Below are 22,483 nucleotides of genomic sequence, written 5' to 3' on the forward strand. Positions count from 1 at the left end.
GCGGAGATTAGGTAATGCTCAATTACATGGTTAGGGTTTTAAAGAAGAGAGGTTGTGATCTATGATCTGAGGTGCCATTTTTTTGCAAAATTACAATAAGAGTCATTAAGGCATGCAAGCATGAGACTAATAAATGAATGAATGAATGAAAAATGTTGTTTATTAGTTAATAAAAACCATAAACATATACCGTACCGTACAATCAACCACAATATCACACCACATAATATTAGCGATTAAAACAGACACCAACTTAAAACATGTAAGATCAAATTAGCCATGCCAGCATTTAGACCTAGCTAATCTCAAAACAACGGTACTAAGATCAAGACATCTTATGATGGCAAATCTGCTATTGCTACCTCTCACAGCATTTGCTGTATATGTTTTGAAGCCTAAGACCAAACCATGCACTGTAAAGTGCACTGTGCAAAAAGCTAAGGCGCATGATACACATATGGACTTTGACAAATGTAAAATCAATGTAGTCACAGCAACGAAAAGGCAACAGAATTTTAAAACATCAAAAATACACAAAACTAATGTTTTTACAAGCTCATAAAAATGTTTCCCTTCACCCTTGCAGCGTATTTAACATCCAAGGATAGCCATAGTAACGTCATACTGTAAAGTCCATGGAGCATAGTGCACGAAGATTAGTACAAGCATTGGCATAAGCAAATATAAATTCATATGACTATGCCAATGTGTGGGAAACACAGCGCACTGGCCTCACCATGTTCCGGAGATCATATAATGGCATAAGCACTGCACATAAGCTATAACAAATCCCGAATGAATGCCTCCCTCAAAAATGCAACATATCTTGATCTGAAACGCAACCACATTAGCTCCTACTGCAAAGTGCAAAGTGCATGGCAAAGTGCTAAGGCAACCATGTGCCTTCCTGACTCAGTTTTACTTGCGTCACACAAAATAGTACTCAGGGCTAGTTTGCTTATCACTGCATTTGCGATGTGCCAAACCTTATATGTGGGTATCTCCCTCACGACTGGAAGCAGGTTTTAACCTAAAACTTAGCCACATGGATATTCTGCAAAGTGAATAGTACATAAAGTGCTGAGTGTGGCCAGTTTCCGTCCTGATTCTAAAGTACTTACGTTGCTCCGCTGGCCTGAAACTCCACTTGGTCAGAATAAGATGCTAGTTTACAGTGGCATAATGCGAACCAATATTGGAGCACAATCAACTTGTCATAACAATAGTGGCTGTAAAGAAGGGCTTAAGCTTTGGCATACTAAGGCCTTGGGGATGCCTCTATCCCACGGTGTGGTACGGCCGCTTGATAAATAAGCTAAAAAGTGACTAGTGACTAGTTGTAAGAGGCAACCAGGGAACTTAAGGACCCCAGAGACGGGACAGGAGGCAGTATTACACCACGCTCACCTCCTAGCAGCCTGTCAGTCAGGGGCCTACGCTGCCTGGCTTTGCTAGCTGACTACAGCCTTCGTGAAATAAAAAATAGGGAGGCCCTAGATGGTGCGAAACTGCACCCTAATCTAATCCTTAAAGAGGGAAACAACTATAAAGGGGCCCTAGTTGGTATGGGCCTGCACCCTGATCTGATCCTTAAGAATGGCAAGGAACTGCACCAATTGAATATTCAACATACGATTTTGAGGATTTAAGGCAGCTGACCTACAAGTTCCTATTCTCATGACTAGAAACTCTTTGCGTAGCAGGGCCCTCCAGTTCAACTAGGGCAGAGACAAAGTATATGCATAAAAGTTTCCTTTGCCTGATAACACAAATGCCACCTCTTATCCTCTGAGCCAACCTCCTGAGCACATAGTGAAGTTTTTGTCACTGACTGAACTCTTGTTATCAAAGCATTCAATCCCTCGAGCTTTTCATCAATACCCGACACAAAGAGGGCCAGAGTGTTAAGTAAGTCTACTTGTATATCCATTTTATTGGTATAATGGTTTAATGCCTTCACTGTAGCTTGCATTGTTTAAAACGCCCTCCCAAACCTTGGTGGGGACTGCTGCGTTAGACTTATGTCCTTAAGACCCTCAACTCCTAGCTCACCCAGCAAGTTCAGGTCTCTGGCTCTATTACACACTCTCTCATCAGCCTGAGGGCGTTCTTGCTGGTTCCCTACTATCTAGATTATTTTGCGTGCACAGGGGAAGTAATACAGCCATAAGAGATCTCTCTCTATGTTGGAAAGGAGTTGAAGGTTAATTGACAGTCTTCTATGTCTGCTTTATCAGAGCTAGAGGGGGATGAGGCATCCACTTCTAACTGCTGTGGGGCTGAATGCTTGTGGCATGAAGTGCATCCTGGACAGGTGGAGTGGTGGTCTTCCCTTTTATAATCAAAACCACCGGAGATAGTGTTGGCGGATGTGAGACTAAACCGGTTTCTATTTGGCTATCCTCTAGCATATTATCATGATTTGAGAGCTGGATTGCTGCAGCCGAGTTGACCTCAGGCATAAAACTATAATTGTGAGAAGGGATAACTGGGGTGGGGTGGCGATAGGAGGCACACTCGATCAGACCGTGGCTCTCCCCACCCTTCTAAATCTGTTCCTCTGCTATGCAAGCGCCTCTATTGCGTGGGCAGCAGTGGGCCGCTGGGGTGCCAGACATTGATGACCCTGGTGGGATTTCCCAGGTGCAGGGCCTGGGGGCGGACAGTAATCGTGGTATGGTCGTAGACCGTGGCCATACCGGCTCCTCCTCAGCACTCTATTTGATGAGTCTGCATTCATCCTCTCTCCTCTGTTGATTCGCCTAGCGCCTCGGACCACAGGTAACTTTTGATGGGGTGGCCTCCTCATTCACCAAGTACGTAATAATGAGACTAAGAGTTGGCTATAGTCAGAAGGCATGCAAGGATGAAAGGAAAGAAGTGGGCTACTCTGAAGAGAGAAAAGTTAGGAATCAAGTCAAAAGGAATCAAGCGGAAGTGAACCAAGTTCTCAATTTTTCATGCAGGGTTTTAGGAGTTTAGTGGGACACAGCTTTCTGAGATAGCAAGTAATCTGAGGATGCAAGCTGTACAAAGCAATAAGTGGATGTAAGCTGTAAAAAAACATTCTACATAGTGCTCTATATCAGTAGCAGACAGCTTAAAACATGCTAGTTCAAGTGAACACATCACTTAAACATTAAGTCTATTCTGATGTGTGCCAAACCTAGGACAGCCCTTTTAAACGTAGTCTGGAGTTTACCAACCTTGGTACAGGGTCTGTACGCTGCACATGAGGAGTTAACGCAGGAAAAAGAAAAATCTCATTTAATGATCTTTCCTCACTATTCAGTTTTTTTTTTTTTTTTAACTCAATCACTAAAATGAGTTATTTGACATTAGCTTAGAGGGTCTCGTCAGTGCACAGACAAATATTACACTTGTTTTGTAACCTATTCACACTCTAGGTTGTTTCTGCGGCACAGCAGAGTAACCACTTATATGAAAGGGACATACAGCCACCATCCCGTGGGTGGTGGTGGGTGTAGCCACGTAGTATTGCACTATACAAAGTATAAGGGAAGCAGAGTGATGGAGGCCTGGAGGTTCCTTTTTGAAAGCCCCTGGCCTGTTCCTATGCACCAGAGAGAGGTAATTTTGTTCTCCCTGACAGTTGAAGTGTATACCCGACAATCCTGAAGGAGGAGGGAGAAGACCTAGTCACTAAAGTGGGGACAAAGAAGACAGGGCTCCGACAGAAATTTGATCATTGATTTTTGCTGAAAGGCGTTCCTGAATAATCACCCGGTGGCACTGCCAACTGATAGATGGGTAAAGGAGGAGGGCAGGGGGGCTGTAGTCTCTATTGTTCAGAGTGTGAAGGATCTTTTACGTGAGAACAACTTTTTGCATCTTTTCTTATCACTGTCTTCTTGGCTATTCGCAGCCAAGAGCAGATAGTTCACACCTCTTTATGCTTTTTTTTTGTGGGTGCTCCAGGCTGCAGACTACCCTCCTGCGAGGTGCATCACTCTGCACAAAGGGTGTGGTGTGTCTGCAGAACAGCCTAGAGAGCACTTGAAAGGGGAAGACATCCCTAATCAGCCGACTCTTCCTAAAGTGTGCTATTCAAAAGGAATGGTATGCTCCGATTTCTATAAACGGTCAGTCACTGGTGGGGCATCACAGCGCATTCCAAGAATTGCTATTAAGATATCTCGGACTACTTTTAAATTGAGGATTTCAGACCAGAACCAGGCCTTTGGCAGAAGCTAGGGAAAGCCCATTGTCACAGGAGTGCTCCTTCTTAACTCAACCAGCTTCACAGAAAAAAAAAAAAAGACAGAACCATGTCCTAATTTATGAAGGAGAAGTGCACCCCTAGCTCGCATACAACCATAAAAGCAGCGAGTGCAGTAGAATACCTCCCACCCTTATGCTTCCTTAACCAGTATACTCCCTGCCATGAATTCCTCAGCTCTCCATCTTCCTCCCTAGCACAGCTCTTCCCTGAAACATCATTATTCAGCAAGTTAGGAGAAATTGCCGTTTTAGGTCTCTTAGACAGTGCTTTCGCTGTCTCTTTGAGACATGTTGTATATACTTTGTGGGCTGAGAGCCCAACCACTGCTTTTCATTTGTTTCTTCAAGTGGCCTTTAAAAAGTCTTGCATCCAAGTGCTTAATCTTTCCTATTTGTCACCCCTTTTCATGCGTTGTTCCCTCTCATGGAGCACAGCCCTAGTACTAATAGCCTTTCTCGTGTTCCATTATAGCAACTGCTTCAGGAACTCTTTTTTTCTTCCTTTAACAGCAATGAACACGAACAGCTCGGGTTTTCAAATCGCTACGGCTTCCATTAAATAAGTCTGCAAATCTTGTTGTTGTTGTGCACTCAAAATGACATGTCAGAAGCTGTTTTTCAAGAATGCCTGTTTACTCTTATTTTTTGGACTTCAAGTTGTTTCTTGTATAAGTAGATATTGCAACATAGAGCAAGAACCGATGAGAAATAAAAGCCATGTAGAAATAGCTAACAACTGGGGGGGCAGGGAGGGGGGGCATACTGGCTTCACACCACTCAGCATCGTCGATCTGTCATACTCAAGCCTCCCATTTCTGCCTTAATTTGGAGAATTGATGCAGGGAGTTAATGACTAAGGACTGTTAAATATGGGAAATGGAGCTCCTGTGTAGCTTCCCCATCAACAACTTAACCTCGATGCGGTTGAAATCTGTGACCTGCAGATATTTGTGAAACTGGGATATGGGACAGTTGATACTGTTCCTGTAGTTCTTGAAACGTGTGTATATGGGAACCTGACCAAATTTCTCTAAGCTGAGTGATGCCTATTCTGTTCCACTTCGCAAATCCCTTTAACCCTGCTGTGTGTTGCAACCATTTCCCCTGCTTGGAGGGGGGGGGGGGGGTGGGGGGATGGGTGTCATTTCCATCAGCCTTCTGTCCCAGACCACAATGTAGAGTGCCTCTCTTCAGCATAGTAATACCACCCAGGTGATCTCTGGAAGGAATTGTGGAAACCGTCCCCCACAGGGTATTCCCATGATTTTGTCTAGACCAAGCCAGGTTAGTTTGGCACAGTAGGCCAGATCCCCCCCCCCCCCCCCAACTAAGCCAAACATTTAATATAACCAACTGCGAGGCCAGGTAATAGTAATAGCAGTATAGGCCAGCTATACTCAGCCCACCATCATAGGGGAACTGCCAGCAGTTAACCAAGGCCACTCGGGGGTGACCATTAACCCAAAGGAAAGTGCAGATTAGAGGATGGAGAGACAGTTATAGTGCCTGGGAATAAAATGAGGAACATTTTCAAAGAGATAGAGGAAACGGGGTAAAATCATCCCATTGATGAGGGCTCCCCTGCCCAGGACATGAAGTGGGAAACTGCATCCACTTTTGAAGGTCCCTTTCCATTTTATTAATTAGAGGAGTCAAACTGAGACTCCACAGAAGCTCCGTGAGGGGAGGGATGTAAAAGCCCAGATACTGAAATGAGAGATGGTGCACAGGGATCATAGAACACCAGGAACAGGAACTCAAGTCACTTGTTATTGGACTAACAGAAGTTTGGACTTGTTCACCCAGAGACTGGAGGCTTCCTCATTAATTTCAAGTAGTTCTAGACATCGTGGGCAGAGGTCTGCAGATTCACTCAAAAGAGCTAGATGTCATCCCCATAGAGAGCAATTCATTCCTCGGCCCGGCATCCCACAACCGTCCCTACATACAGGCATTTGTATTGTACAAGTCTTGCCAGGGATTCAATGGCTAGGGTAAAGAGGGGGCAGCTTTGCTGGGTGCCTTTACAGGTAGGGAAGGAGGGAGAAGGGTCCGTAAACCTGAACTTGGGTGGTGGGGAGCTTATAAAGTAGGCCGACCAGGGTACGAAAGTAGACCCCCCCCAGCCCTGTGCGTTCGAGCACTGCGCTCAGGAAGGGCCAGTCGAACATATCGAAGGCCTTCTCAAAGCCCACAAAGAACAGTGCAAAATGCCACTGAAGGTGATGCACTTGGGCAAGGGCCACCTGGACCCTTTGGATATAATGCCTAGTGCCACGAGCCAGCACGAAGCCGCATTGGTCTGAGTGGATCAGATAGGACTAAGTCAGGCCAGCCAGGACCTTTGCAAACACCTTGACTCCAGAATTAATAAAAGAAATAGACCTGTATGAACTACATCTGTCCAATGGCTGGCCTGGCTTAGGGAGCACAATGATTGTAGTTCCTTCCAGCTCCATGGGAAAGGCCCCTACCTCCATTGTCTCGTTATACAGCGCCAGTTGACGAGGAGCAAAAGACTTAAGAATTTTCAGTAGTAATCAACCAAGAACCCATCCGGACCCGGTGTTTTCCTCTGGGACAAATCTGACAGCACCCCCCCAATTTCCTCTACCGGGAGAGGTTGATCTAGGTCCTTGACCAGCGACAGAGGTATCAAGGTCAAAGGGATGACCCTCAACACTGGGAGTGCAATTTTGCAGGAGGGGCCCTAAGCCTATGCTCACACAGTGTCTGGTAGTAATCCGCAAAAATGTGGGTGGTGGCAGAGGCCATAACATGCGAATGCCCCTCGGTGTCCCTAACCTGGGGAACCACCCTCAAGGCGAGCTCTCTGGTACCGAATCTGTAGAGAAGTTTCCCTGACTTGTCCTCATGTTCATAAACCCTCTGTGTCGACACCCTCCACCACGGCTGCGCCTCTTCCAACAAGATTTGCTGCAGCTATGATCTCGCCAATGTCAACTGACAGTCAAGATTGGTGGAGGATCTCCTCGGCGCCAAACACTCCAGAGCAAGGATTTGGGCCTCCACGGTTGTGATTTGCACATTGGTCACCACCAACAGGAACCCTCTATGTAGTAAAATACTACTCCCAGTGACCCACAAGTGAACCCCGCATTGTAGACCCTGTCATAGCCATAGCGGCAGAGGAAGGGCCAGTAAATGAGGTTCTTGAAACAGGAGAACTGTAGAGTGAAATCTCTTAACATATTGGAAGATGGGGGAAATCTCTTAATGCGGTCCAGCACTCTGTTCACGTTCCAAGACAGCAGTCTGACTGTTGCCATATGGGTGGTGAGGTAGCAGGCCCAGGAAGGGTGGCAGGTTTGTGTGTAGACCCAGTGGTACGGATGCAACACCTCTGCATAGAAAGAGACTACCCTGGGAGAGGTGCTGAAAGCAACTAACATGGTCAGTGGGCTGTGTGGTCAAACAGCCTGTAACAAATAGAAAAACCCAATGCCCCTTATCTTCCCTCCATACTTCTATCCCAGAAGCATCAGTTGCCTTGAAACTAGATATTTTAAACTACAACTTTAAAAAGGGAGTTCCTCAAGAACAGGATGGTATATCAAACAGCCACATAAAGCTTTGATGTGCACAATAGACCCCTGTCCTTGATCCTCAGCAGAAGCAAGTGAGCAACAATCCCCTGTTACTGCAGTGGATCAAATTGTCATAGCCACGACCCACCAACAGTCTCTGATTGGGACCCAAACAGTTATGATGTAGCCGTCTGGTGCTATCTCGGACTGCTCCCACGGTCCCATTCCCCAATCCACCTCCGAGCCTGAAAAGTCCAGACGCCCCCAGGTTAGCAAGCGATATTTGCGTGGTCTTGATCACTTCTTCCTCAACAGCAGCAAGTGGGAGCATCTTGTTCCTCTGGGGTCATCTCACACAAGGGCCCCATCATGGCAGAAATACTTCTGTTCCTCCAGCCACTCCCAGGCATCTCAAAAAAGTGCACTGAGGAGATTAAAATCACCTTCAGTTTTGCAGGAAAAAGGAGCATGTATTGAAGACTGAGAGCAGAGAACTTCTTTTTAACCTCGTTAAAAGATCCTCTGCACTGCTGGACCACCAGTGTATAGTTGGGAGAAAGATCAGCATATGCGAGTTCTGGAACAGAAGATTCTGTTTTGCCCTGGCCTCCCGAAGGATAGTGTCGGACTCTGTGGCTGAGCAGCCAGGCAATCAGTGGGCGGGCTGGAAGCCTCCGCCGGTCGGCATGGAGCCAAAGTCCTGTGAGCACACTCAACTGCGAAGCACAGCTATGTTTAAGCCAATATCACAATCAACACTCCAGGAAGGATTCCGCTTCACAAGCCTCAACATTCTCCAGAAAACCCACGAATCGAAGGCTGTTTCCGTGCGTTCAATTTTCAGCATCCTCTGTGAACTCATCTAGAGCCGCCGTGGTTGAGAGCACCTAAAGACCTGTTTTTTCAGGGTGATTACATATTCTTCCACAGAGGCAATCCAGTTCTACACCTTCATCACCAGATGAGCAACATTCAGGAGGTCTTGCCACAGGAGCAAAACGTCAATCTGAACCTTGCCCACTTTGGCCTCTGTTGTATAGCCATTTAAGTGATGCCTCTTTAGCAACTCAGCACGCCGCTGGTGCCCTTTAGCCAAGTTACATTTTATTTTACTTCATTTTTATTATTTCAGAATGGGCCACATTCGTGGAGCGGTTTTATTTTCTTTATCTAGTTGCCTAGGAAACTATTGCATTTCTTAGCAAGACATTCTTTTCACTTTGTGCTTTCCTCCAGGCTGCAGCGAGATAGCTTTGCCAGCAAAGTGATACACTGCATCTCCAACATTCACAGAAACTCATACATCCTTACATGGGGACATTTTCTCAGAACGTCAGCTGTTTTATTATAAAACCACTTCTCTGTCCCATCCACGTTAGAGGGAGATTCCAGCCAAATGACCACGACTGCATGCTGATTAACTTTGCTACAGCTGCCTGCTGAGACTACCGGATCCCTGGCCTACATGAGGATGGTGTCTCTATAGACAACAGGCTTCCTTGCTCAGGTATGAGGGATGATATCTTCCTGGTGGAGCAGGTGGGGGTAGTCCTGAGGGCAGATTAGGGCTTGTCATGCTGTGCTCTAACACAGCTTAGGTAGTAACAGCATATATTACATATAGTAACAATATGTTAGGACTTTTCCTGTGTTTCAATTTTCTTCTAACCTTTTTGCTTCTAGCTCGTTTAATCATTCTAATTATTGCAATTGATTCCATTTTATCTAAGACGCAGTCTCAATTAATCTTATTGAACCATTTTCAGTCTTGGTTTGTCTTTGCATGTGTGAGACTAATGTAACAGAGAAAAGGATGAGATCTGATCCATCACAATTTCCTTGAGAAGTTATTAGGTTATGCACCCGGTTGCCACAAATCATCCCTGCTCTTGGGCAGAGATGAGGCGCTGCTAGTTGGCTGGAAACGGATTAGGCCGACAGCTGTCACATGCTGTGGGATTGGACTCAGTTCCCCACAATTCAGGTGATGCTGGTACCCGAATCCAGCAGCCTCATTAGGATAATGAGAGCCTAAGCGACACCTCAGCCGCTTACCTCGAGCTCCAGATGGCTTGCAGGATAGTGGCCAAGTCAGACTGCATTGGGGCCGGTTGTTGCGCTACCGATCTGCACCTGGTCCCTGTGTTACCCGTATACTGGTTCATCTTGGTTTAAGCCTGGGCTGGGGGAGGGGGTGGGTCTCGTCCCAAGGCAGCCAGCAACAGAACAACCCCAGTGATCAGGGAGTGCGGACCCTGTGGCCCACTTGCCCCAGGCAGCACGAGCAGCCAGGGCCAGGATACCCAAAATGTGTGCTCCTCACACCTACAGATAAGTCCCATGGCTGATACAGCAGGATAGAAAGAAGACCGCAGTAGGGATCACACTGGTTGCTCCCAAGTCCAGAGGGGTTCCCCAAAAGTAATCTGCCATCAGGCTCCGGGGCCACACCGCCGCTTAGCTCCTAATGCGCAGTCCATATGTGCCCGGCCCCCTCCTGCTGCACTCCTGGCCCCAGCAGTCAATAAGTAAAGAAGAGCCCTGGCCCGCTTGCCCCGAGGGCAGCGCACGCAGCCAGGGCCAAGTCACCCAACCAGGGACGCCTCTGTAAACAGCAGACCATTATTAAAGTAAAGGCTTTTTTGCCCTGCTGAAAATAGTCAACAAAATGTCAGGCCCATTGGTAAAGCCCCTATATGAGGGTAATAAAGTACAATATATGCCATGACTATCCTGAGATGGGAGGTTTTCCTAACCTCTATGAATATGTGGAGGAAAACTATTGAGTGCAATTAATTTAGGCAATTTTTTGCAGTCCGATCTGCTACCTCATAGACTCAAATATGCCTAGAACTCAATTTAATAAATCTCTCCAGCATGCTTCCTGCATCTTATATTTCTGTTATCAGTGCAAGGCTGCAAAGTAAGGCGCTTTAAAATTTTACTTGTGGGCTGAATAGAGAGACAGTCAAACGAATAATCAACAGCACAAATGGGCACTTTATAATGCCTTAGAGCTGTTTGAAATGCAAGACGTTTAGTATTCTCTTTTTTTTTTTATCTCCAGCAGAATTTAAATGCAATTTAATTGCAACTACAGTCTTTTAATCACGATAGCAAAACTTACATCACACTAAAGCACTATGACATTTTACTAGGTCGTTATGTTCAGAATATGTTTCAACCTTACTTCACAGGATCAATGCTGCTAAGCCTAAAAAAAAAACATTGCCAGAGTTTGATTAGGCCTTGTTGATAATGGGGACATCAAAAAAAGGAATGGATAGGTATGAGGTCCACATCTCACTGCAGGTTCACCGATCATAAAACAGAATCTCTGGTGCACATTATATGCTACTGTAAAACCATCACTTAGGCATTAGGCCCTGTGCTCAAGCAGAATGCTTTAACCCATCATACATGCAGCTAGCAAGCAGCTCTGTAAAGTTTTTGACTAGTACTTTAGCTCAATTAAAAGCTGCTTCAAAACCTATAATCTAACAGTTACAACTAGTTTGCATAAATAGAAGTGACTGGCCAGACTCCAGCATGATATACAATTAGAAGGGTTGTCGCTGGAAGCAGACAAAACTATTTAACATAGTTTTATAATGTATTGCCCAGACATTAATGCTTTTTAAAAGATGTTTTAATAAATGCCTTTTAATGTTTCATTTTATTAAATGCAGCACTCAATTGTGTGTGCTCATGGTAATATTAAATGGATTCTATTAACTCTGCAATAAAGATTTCATTTCACTTTTTTAATAACATAAAAAGAATGCCATTAATAAATAAATACCTGCATGTTAAAGTACTGCATGGTAAAGGTACAAACACTTAACTGTGTGGTACCTAGCTGCATGGTAAAGACTGCTTGGTAAAGATCCTGCGTGGTAAAGGAGGTTTTCTCTCAGGCAGGACACATCCCTATTATTTCCTTAAACACTCTCCTTTCTTCATTTTAGTCCCCCTTACTGTTTTGAGGGCAATATTGGTTGTGTTATGCCCTTCAGCCTTTGACTCTTTGACAGTTTAACTGCTTCCCACACCCTATATTTTAGGTTTCACCTGAGGCAGCACTGTCGCTTGCAAGACATTTTGTTTACTTACAAAGGGTTTAGGGACTGTCCATTGCATATATATTTTATTTTATTATTTGTGCTCCAGGGTCCCCGCACTTGGGTGGGAATATTGAGTGCTTATGACTATTGATGAGCCTCCCGTGGAAGAGAAAGCACCTGAGTTACAGGTTTTTCCTGTATATTTGCAGGGAGAGCTGTGTGCATTGTGTGTGCGCCTGTATGGGTGTGGGTTCAGGGTGAGTAGATGCCTGTGAGAGAGAGGGATGAGAGGGCTGCTGGTGAGTTCAGGGTGCACTGTGAGCTTTTTCAGCCCAGCGGGAAGATGTGCCCTTGTGAGTTCAGGGTAATAAGGCAGTGTGCCTCTCTTAGAGTTTGAGCAATGTGTAGGGTGAGTAGTATGCCTGTAGGTGTAGAGATGCAAGGTGTACCTGAGAGATTGTAGCTATAAAACCCAGATCTATTTCCACTGGCAAAACTTTTTTCAGTGATAATGTCAAAGAAGAAGAGTGATTGCTTTAAAAACGTTGCCCATCGGGACACCACACACACTGCTCTGCATGTATTACGTGTCTGTTTCAGGGGCATGCTAACTCTAAGACCCTCATCAGAAGGTAGCACCAAATCAAGGGTAATACCACAAGAAAGCAATTACGTTTCTGTAGTTCGGGGATATATATGATAAATCACATAATATAGAGTATTAACTAATTCAGGCTACATCCATAAATGACGACTAAACAGGAGGGATATCTTGAAAATAGATTTACAGAATAAAGCAAGTAGTGACAGGAACCTTTTGCACATGACAAACTCCAAGTTATTCCCTCGATATAATGTAGTTGGTCACATTTCAGTAAATATTTAACAACAAATTTACTGGAGCTGGAACTAGGCCTGTGCGGGGAGCTCCACTCCACTGGCAGAGTTAACTGAGATTTTGGAACTCCACGCTCCGCCTGGAGCTCGGAGTTATCCCAAAATAAGCTCTGCTAGCCCCACCAGCAGAGCGGAGCTCACCTGGTGTGCGCGCTGCAGCATTCCCCAAAGCACAGAAGGAGGCAGCCACTGCAGAGAGAGACTTGTCGCCGTCGGACAAGGAGGAGAGGTGGTCCCCTGTGAAGACCCAGGTAAGTCCTTGTCTCTTACTCTCTTTTGTAATTGTTTGTGCACAAACAAGGACTGAAACAGCAGTTTTCACTGCCTATGGTCCTGGCCGGAATTCAGGGTAGGGCCCTAGGCAGTGAAAGCTGCTGTTTCAGGCCTCTTGCGTACTGGCCTGTCCCGTGTGCACTGCACATGGGGCAGGCCGGTGCACAAGTCTGGCAACTTTCGCTGCCTATGGCCCTGAATTCAGGACAGGGCCTTTCAACTGTAGCAAAAGACAGCTACCCTTTCAGGGCTCTTGTGCACCGGCCTGCCCCATGTGCAGTGCACACGGGACAGGCCGGTGCCCAAGAGACCTGAAATGGCAGCTTTCACTGCATACGGCCCTCCTGAACGCGACCGATCTCTGAAGCGCTAAGCAGGGAAGGGCCTGGCTGACCAGGCCAGACCCTGCTTAGCACTTCCGAGATGGCCGAATTTAGGAGAACTGCACTTGGAACTCCACCTCCACGTAATTCCACAGAGTTTTTTTCCCAACTCCATGAAATTCCGAAGAGCAGAACTCAATTTACTCCACCCAGGCCTAATTGGAACACGCTAATGTGCAGCAATTAAAAAAACACGTGTGTTATGCTTTAAGCCACCCTAAATGAAGGTTTATTTATTCAGCAATTATATGCTTTTAAAGCACTCATAGCACAAAACATCACACATGCACTTGTTTTTGTCAGAAATGCTTTCCTTCCGTTTCTTTGCAGTTTCATACAGTGTGAACTCGCCTCAAGGGAATTGCAGCGCTTTACATGAGCAACACCTTACATTCCACAAGGACAGATTTTTTTTTCTCCTTTAGGGAGAGTGAAATTAAGTGATTTGCAGCAGTTCACAGAACGTTGAGACGACGCCAGGACTTGAACCTTGTGCCCCAGTTCAAAGGGCAACTTTAGTCGTTATGCCACATGATCGATCACCTTTCACCTAATAACAAACAACTGGAGGTTGTTTGTATTGTATATGTGTAGGTTATCCACGCCAGTTACCGAGATATGATTTAAAAAAAAATGAAGGACTAGCTTAAAGGTCTCACTCTCCCTTATCATTATTTTCACACTGCACGGAGGGGCAGTCGGCAGGGGGTAAACGATAGGGCATGTTTGGGGAATGGGGTCGGTAAAAGCCCAAATGGAATGAATCACTTCAGACGTAAGGCTCCAGGCTAATAAAGAAGAATTAGTCTCCCTATGGGAATGTGTTTTCTTTTCTTGCTCTTTTGCTTGGGCAGGCAGTATTTTCACGGAATAAAGCAAGGCAATTAAACACCACACGGGGGACCGTTTCTCTTGTTTCTGTGACAGATTTAGTTAAAAATGCAGGCATTGCGGGAATCCGAGAATTATGAAGAAAAAGTGTTTTGTGGTATCTCGAAAAGCTAGGGAGTCTGATTCAGTCCAAACCCAGTCTGAGGTTGCTTGTGTTCCTGTTAGGAAGCACCTGGCTTGGCAGTTTGCACTAGACTGTTGTAGGAGCAGGGCCAAGGCTCATTTGCATATGGCTGGTTCCATGTGTGGTGGCACGATGGGCAAAACAATGGAATGGATCGTATGAATCTAGTGTAATTACCAGTGGCTGTAATTTATTCAAGCAAACCACACATCGATTTGTAGCTTTCCATATGAGAGAAGCAGTCGCTTTTTCAACTGCTTTGAGAAGCAGAACGATTAGTCAGAAGAAAGCTCAGGATGAAGACTTTCACAGGAAAAAACGCACAACAGTAAAGGCTCACCACCCTATCTTTGGACTCTAAAAATGCAACACCAAGAGTAAACCCTCTTTATGGTGGAGTGCAAGGTAAACCTGGTGGTGTAACTAGTAAGTCTGGTTTTTAAAAGTCTTATGAGAAATCCACAATACATTAAACCAAATGTAAGCTTTAATGCCCGATCAGGGGATTATGTGTAGTAAAGGAGTTTCCAGAACACCTTTGAGAGCACCCACCACAATTTGAGCAGCAGAGTTCTACAACACATAAAGGAACAATAGAGGCCCTTATCAAGGCCATGATACATACTGTACTCCATCTGCAAGCCAATAATGGCAGTGAAAGCAGAATGCATTCCCTCAAAAGCAAACACCTCTAAAAGAAATAGGTTAGAGGCCTAGAAAAAGCTACTCACCCACTTGCTATGGCACGTAAGACTTTATTTCATCAGGATGAGCTATTTTTATTATCTACTAGTCTGTTCTGGTGAGTGAACTTGCGCTGGAAACGAACAGGTGCTTCATTCATTCAGAAAATGAATGAACAATAAAGAAGCCTTTAAACATTGTTTTATCTTGACACATTTGCTGTCTAAGGACAGAGGTTAAATGTCAGTTTGTCTTTTTACTAAGTGCTGCTTAGCTTATACTAAACAATGGTGTTTACTTTTTTTCTCTTACTACACTTAGATGATTTTGTAAAGTGAGCTGTCTGACAATCGCGAAACAAAAACAGAGGGCTGTAGGATGTCAGTTTTTTTTTAGCTAACACAATATTTAAATAGCTTCTAAATAAATAGTACAAATATTTCAAAAATATCAGGAATTAAAATGCACTTTTTTGTAATTAGGAAGTGTGATGCAAAGATTTAAATAAGAGCAAAACAAATCAAAACACTTCACTTGGTGATATCCAAATGACAAATATTTGCAGAAACTTGATTTCCAAACTTTACTGTTTGTACACTATATAGTCTTATCAGTAAAACTGCATGTCACTTGGAAGGTTTGTGGCTATATCAGTGTGAAATGTGCTGACTGAAAATGACAGTATGCTACCACTTCATGCTTACATATTCATTTATAGTGCTAGTTTTAAACATAATTAGAGAAAGATTCTTGCCCAGCCTCGATGACAATGCTGTTAATGAACTAAGGACAGGATCATTGGGAATCATGCAGCATGAGAGGTCCAAGCTATGCAGCAGGGTTGAGTCAATTATGCCGCAAGAAAAGGCAAATTGTGCGGCATAATGCAGCACAATTTGCAATATTACTTCATTATTTTTCAACTTGATAGCTCTCTCTGGACATTGGGTGCATCTCATTAATACCAATTTAATACACAAATATGATGGTAATAAGGAACGGAAAGGTTACCAGTCCAGCTTTGCCAAAGGCCTGTCACTATGCAACAACACGTTGTTGTATATTTAGTAACATTTAAACTATTTGAACTAGAAACAACATTTTGTGTTAACATTTGCAGATTATGCAGCAGATGATAGACTGTGGCAAATCTCTAATTATGCAAACATTGCCGCACAATCGCATAATTCCAGTGGCCCTAATTAAGAGGCAAGTCAGGGGTCATGTGTAGCCTATCTGTGGCTAGATTTGTATTATATATGGAGCAAACATTTAGGGGGTTATTACAACTTTAGAGGAGGTGTTAATCCGTCCCAAAAGTGACAGTAAAGTGACGGATATACCACCAGCTGTATTACGATTCCATAGTTACGAGTCGTAATACGGCTGGTGGTATATCCGTCACTTTTGGGATGGATTAACACCTCCTCCAAAGTTGTAATAACCCCCTTAGTCTAGTAAACAAGAGTAGTTATGTACAGCAGGCATATTACACTGACATCTTTAAAGGTGTTATCGTATGTGACAATGAAGAAAACTGTGGCTCAGACCTGCTGGTGAGGTAACATTTCATGATTTTTCAAGGCATGGATTCAAAGGATGGTATAGTTTTAGGATGTCAATTTCCGATCAGTGCCAGTTTTAAAGCCTAGGTTCTTGACTGAGTTTACAAGCTTCTGATAGATGCTCAACTTTTTTGGCCAGAATTTTAGGCCAAGTGCTCTGCATGACTGCCAACCTTCACTCAGTCAATAGCTGTTCATTGAAATCAACCGTTCGCCATATAATGTCTAAAGAGAGTTTCTGAGAAACACATTTTGGAGGTCACAAGTCATAACAGAAATTATAGGCTTAATCAGAGAACAAGCAAACCAGGCATGACACAGCTATAAATCTAATTTGAAATTAACAGGGCAGTCTTAACCGCTCTGTGACATGAACATTTGTAATTTACTGCATGCATAGAGCATTGAAGGACTGGCTGCTGTAATTTCTTGGTACTCATTGCTGGTTTAGGGGGATGCACTAGCTGGGTGAGTGGTTTTGTTATGAATGCCAATATTACTACCAGCTCTTATTATCACAAGACAAGCCACATTTGGCTTCCACAGTGAGACTCATAGTCACTACTCCTCATCGACGAGATGTCCTTGAGGTGCCCTGATATAATGCTGTAGTGTGGAGCAGTCCTGGGTCTACGATACCCACACAGCAAATAAATACCGTAATTTGTGTTCAATAGGATAATTCCAATGAAGAACAAGTGGGGAAAAAACGAGGCAGTGTTAGCCTGGTAAAAAGGCAATTGAATCAAATCTAAGAAAGCTGGTGGTAGGCAAGGTCGTTTTTAAAGAACAGGGTGGATGGCTTTTGCTCAGAATAGTATTTCAATTTGCAAAGGCTTCTTATTCCATGACTTTTAAAATCATTTCCATTTGTTACTGAAACTTAGTTTATCTCAAAGAAAATTTGATCTAAAATGCTCAGCTCCACAAACACGAACTGCTTGATGCTCAGCCTGCAGAACTTCCTTAGCTATTTTTTTACATTTTAGAATTGCAACATCATGTGAGTGGCCTTAAGAGGCCCCATTATCATGGTAAACCGTCCCTTTCACTGTAATGATTTTTACAGAAGCCCTTGCCCATGCAAATGGGCTGCAGCTTGCTTTATGAAATGTCCAAACTGGAGTTCTTGAAGTCAATTATTCGAATAACGATAAAGCCAGTTTTCACAGTGGAAATGTTTTATTTTAGCATTGTTGCAAAGTAATTTTTGTCACTGGAAACGGAATAAAAATCGAATAATGTTAATGTTTCTGCGTTCTTATATAATAATTTAGAGAGTAGGTTAGACAAGTTAATTTCTCTACAGGACATGAGGATTTTTGTTGCATTTTGGCCCTTTGACAAGTAGAATATTTAAAATATCCCACGCCCCTGATGTGTTCTGTTTACATGAGTACAAACAGGTCTATCAGACACAAACATCAAACAAGCAAAAGATGATGAAAAGAAAACTTGCAATTTGTCTAACCACTAGCAGTCACTCAGGGTAACACTTCAACCCAGCATTATTTTGCCCACCGTGCCAGCTCTGTTTGGTCCCAGCCATATGTAACTGAGTCTTGACTTTGCTCCAGTAGTAACAGTCCAGCATGAAATCCCAAGCCAGGTCTTCTCCGAAGCTGAACACAAGCAACTCAAAACCGGTTTCGGACTGATAGGGGCTTTTCAGTGGGATGTAGCTTCGTAGAAATGGCACAGTGAGAATGGAACCCATATTTGGGTATACCCTTGCCACGGAACATCAGAAACACAGAAAAGGTGATGAGAGGAAGGCTCGAAATGTGTCTAACCACTAGTTTTGTGTGTTATTAAAGAGGCTAAGAAATAATTAAACATGTATCTAGCACATCTAAAAAAAGATAACTGAAAACTGTACTACATCAAATGTGTACGTGAAACACTCCCGCTTACAGTGTCGCTGAGAATAAACAAATACAATATTTATCTGAGCAGACAGCTACATACATCAGCTGAAGGTCCGGGTGCCTGAGGCTAACAGGGCACGGAGACTGAAAGGTAAGCTCCACACTTGAATTGCAAACACTAAACCAACACTAGGGACCCTCCAGGCCCAAATGAGTAATGCTAATTAGAACTTACCTTGTGTTGTGCCAGGATCTTCAGGCATACCACTCTGTAAACTGGTTAGTCTTTAAGCCCGGGTAACTGCATGCATATATCTAGAACGCGAGCGAGCAGTGTATACAAGCTTGAGCCATTTGGCTTTGACAATGCTTACTATCTACGGTTCTTACTTCGCTTCTCCATTGGGAAGGACGAAACTGGTGGGGGCAACATATCCCTTCGAACCTGGCACCACAAAACTATGGCGCGTCCGTGATTCAAATGAATATCTTCATAATGGTAGGTGGTCCCCATTCTGCACACTCTGCAACCCCTTTGTGGTAAAATTGCATTTACGAGCAGGTTACATGTTTAATGATATAAGATGCACACCTGCGCAAGGTGCAGTGGCGTCACAGTCACCCACCTTCCTCGAAGCCTCGTAATGCTTCAGTCAGAAACCTCCTCTGCACCCAGATCTTACAGTACCCTCTAACGGTCCCTTACCTGGCAGCTTCAACGCCCGGGACAGCACGGTAGCCATTGCTGATTTTTGGCGAGACGCCCAGGACGCTGGGAGTTGCAGTTCTTTTGAGGCAAGTTACGCCTTATCTATTGCAAACCGAGTGATACAGCAGCCCTTCACCCCTGCATCTACTGACAACTGTGGCCCACGCAGGCGCTGGAGCAACAAGCACAAGTGTTTGTCAGAAGAAGCCGCTCGCTGCAAAAACACAAGCCCAAAACAAAGCCGGCCTTAAAACGAAACGATTGGGCTAAGAAAGTGCATGCGAACACGCTGCTTTTGTTATATTCATCTCTTATTGAACAGTGCTCAAAGCGGTAAAAAAGGACTAGCAAATCCAACAAATGGTCGTTATTTTATTTTACTTTTCGGCATAAGCTTCCAATAAAAAAATAAAATAAAAAAATCACGCCAACTTAATATGGTGTCTGTATGCTTGCAGCAAAATTACATTGAACAGAAAATTAAGCATCACATAAAATTGTAAGAAAACACTTGATATTCCCTAGCAAGCAGGTATGTTTGGGACAGGTGTAAAACTATTTTTAGCGTTAATGCACATTACAGGAAAATATGATTATTTGATGCTCAAAGAAAATGTACTTTATATTACCAGTTTAAAGTAATTCAAACATATAAAATTTGAGTAAAAAAAATGAAAAAAATTGAAAGAAAAAAGCACTGGTAAAGTTGTAGCCGACCAGTCCTGTTGCAGAAGTAGGCTTTTTAGGTCCTGCCTGAGACAGTGAATGCGATGTCGATTCTGAGACATTGTATTTACATACAAGGGGCTTGGAACCCACGAATTGTTTACCATTGGTTGGCTTCATTGTCAATCTCATTTGCTGTGTTCTTGTGGGTAAGCACACACGGGCTTTCTCTTCACGTGTCCTCCCCATCGCTGCCGCATGGAGCAAGTATTGTTTCCTTTGTTTGGGAGTGTTCTTCCCCTTCTGCCTTAGCCTATTTTTTCCTTCTATTTGCAGTACATTGCAAGAGTGTATGCCTTTTCAGGATGTCTTGCTCCTAGTTTTACTTTAGGCTTTTGATTTAGTCGGTTCTTTTGACGTGTTCAGTCTCTCCTACTTTTCATCCCGTTCCCTTCTATTCTTTGGTGCAGCACACCAACAGGCCACTTGTTATTAGCGTAGCTTTTAACAATGATTTCAAAATACATTAATGGCTTCATGATATTGATATTAGGTAAACACTTGTTTAGTCTGTAACAAAGTGCTCTTTTGGTACGTGTGTCATGATTTATAGGATATCTTGGGCATTATTAATATATTTATGAAAAACCGGGTGCATTTTAAATTGGTCTATGTTTCACGATTACAGGTGAGATAGAACACTCTAGAGTAAAAATAACATTATACTGTAGAGCATTTTTTTGTGGTTCCTCCAGTGGCCTTAGGTGTGTGTACACTGTAACCAAGATTACTAAACTATACCATACTATACAACAACAGACCATATCATACAGATCCATAGAGTGAGAAGTAGCTGATGTTTCTGGTACAATGTTTACAAGCTATGGAATTCTATGCCTACTACCTTGAGGACTGCTGAATTGAAATTGCCATTCCGCAAACAGCTAAAGACTTGGCTGTTTGCACGATCTTGTTGATAACCTGGCTCTGATGGCAGATGTTTAACATCGTCACCACTGTGTAAGTGTAGTACACTATAGCGCTGGGATGTCCTAGGGTAGCTATGCACTCTATAAGTGCCTAATACATTACAATACAATTCAATGCCATACAATTACAGGCCATACAATGATTGGCTCTGCCATACTATACCATACTGTACAATGGCAGGTGTTGGAGTGTAGTTATTATAATCAAAATTAACATGAAATGTTTGCAAATTAAGGCCTAAGGATGCCGCATAAAAATTGTATTGCTGTGTTTTACTAAACGCGTGTTTGAAATGTGCCCACGGGGAGTGGCCGCCAATGTATACGATGTTTAAATGAAGTTGACTAACAATGAATTATTAATGTACTAATGTATGATTTTGTACTAGCATTAAGAGTTATATGTTAAGATGTCGCTAATTTTTTTTATAACTAGGCCTTAGTTAGCATGATTTGGGGCCTAGCTGCCGGTCTCATATTAAATGTGTTTTTCTAACGTGTAATGTGCTGACTTGCTGAAGGACATGCATCTGTACTTTTCCAGACGCTAAAAGATGTGTGTAACCGTAGTAAATTCTTTCTCATGAGACTCGACTTGCTCAAGGAGACATTGTTGCTGAATGCAACAGTGTAAACTTGCAACAGGTACAAAGTCGCCTGAACTGGTAAAGACAATGGAACTACTGACTGAGCCTGAGAGAATAAAAATTTGTACCTGACATTCTACCTGGTGGAGATGTCAATTACAGGAGCCAATAAACTACGTGAGAACTGTTCTAAAGTGACAATTCTAATGAAGTGATTACCTGATTATTGGATGGAGATAATGATGCACCAGATTTTGCCCAATTGGAAATTAGGGGACTGTACAACAAGATTGATATAATCCTGCGACGCAAGGGGAAATCAGCCATTATGCGCCTTTTTGCTATCACCTAGCCACTTTGTCACTCTGTCCTAAAGTCTTTGCTGTGTTTGACTCTTCAAACCATCCTTACCCTTGCCTTGCCCGTTCTATACTTTCCTCCTTATGAGGGAGGTGTCCCTTATTGCCCGATCTTGCTGGACTTTACTGTGTTTCCTGGCTGATGGCGAATCAACTGATGTCCTGAGGAAGAAGACTGACTCTGTATGCTGACCCATTATGGAGGGTAACTATATGATAATGAAATTGTAATTGTCTGTTTGCTTTTCCTTTCTAGGTACCATCTTCTACCTTTTGATAGAGACCATAAGTTAGATGTTTTCTAAAATTGTGTTGCTAAATTGTTTTGCATGAAGCCCAACATGCTAATGCTAATTCGAGGTTAGTTAAGGAGTTCACTAAAGCAGATGCAAACAGACAAATGACTGAATCAATGCTTTGTTGAATAATGCGCTAATGATACTCTGCTAAAATTAATCCATGTTGACGTCGTGTTTTGTTCTGATGTTTATGATCTTTGCGTTAATTAAATCTTATTCTAGTTGCCATATTGTGACATTGCTGATGTGTTTTCTGGTTTTGAGACTAATAAACTTGCTAGTAGAGTGTAATCAATAGGGAGTAAAATAACGTAAATCTTACTAATTTTTGTGTG

General features: G+C 43.4%; 1 protein-coding gene across 2 annotated transcripts in view; it reads right to left on the reverse strand.

Annotated features, from left to right (window-relative positions):
• The window catches only part of FAM234B (family with sequence similarity 234 member B), a 254,974-nt gene extending 235,517 nt beyond the window's left edge, over positions 1–19,457 (reverse strand). The window contains exon 1 of one of the 2 annotated variants that reach the window (XM_069231446.1): positions 19,246–19,457. In XM_069231446.1, coding sequence (XP_069087547.1) covers positions 19,246–19,282 — 37 coding nt within the window. In that variant the 5' untranslated portion in view covers positions 19,283–19,457. The remainder of the gene's footprint in view (positions 1–19,245) is intronic. The other variant, XM_069231447.1, reaches the window with a different exon arrangement.
• Between the last annotated feature and the right edge of the window lie 3,026 nt (positions 19,458–22,483).

This window comes from Pleurodeles waltl, chromosome 4_2 (assembly GCF_031143425.1).
Source record: "Pleurodeles waltl isolate 20211129_DDA chromosome 4_2, aPleWal1.hap1.20221129, whole genome shotgun sequence".
Lineage (NCBI taxonomy): Eukaryota > Metazoa > Chordata > Amphibia > Caudata > Salamandridae > Pleurodeles > Pleurodeles waltl.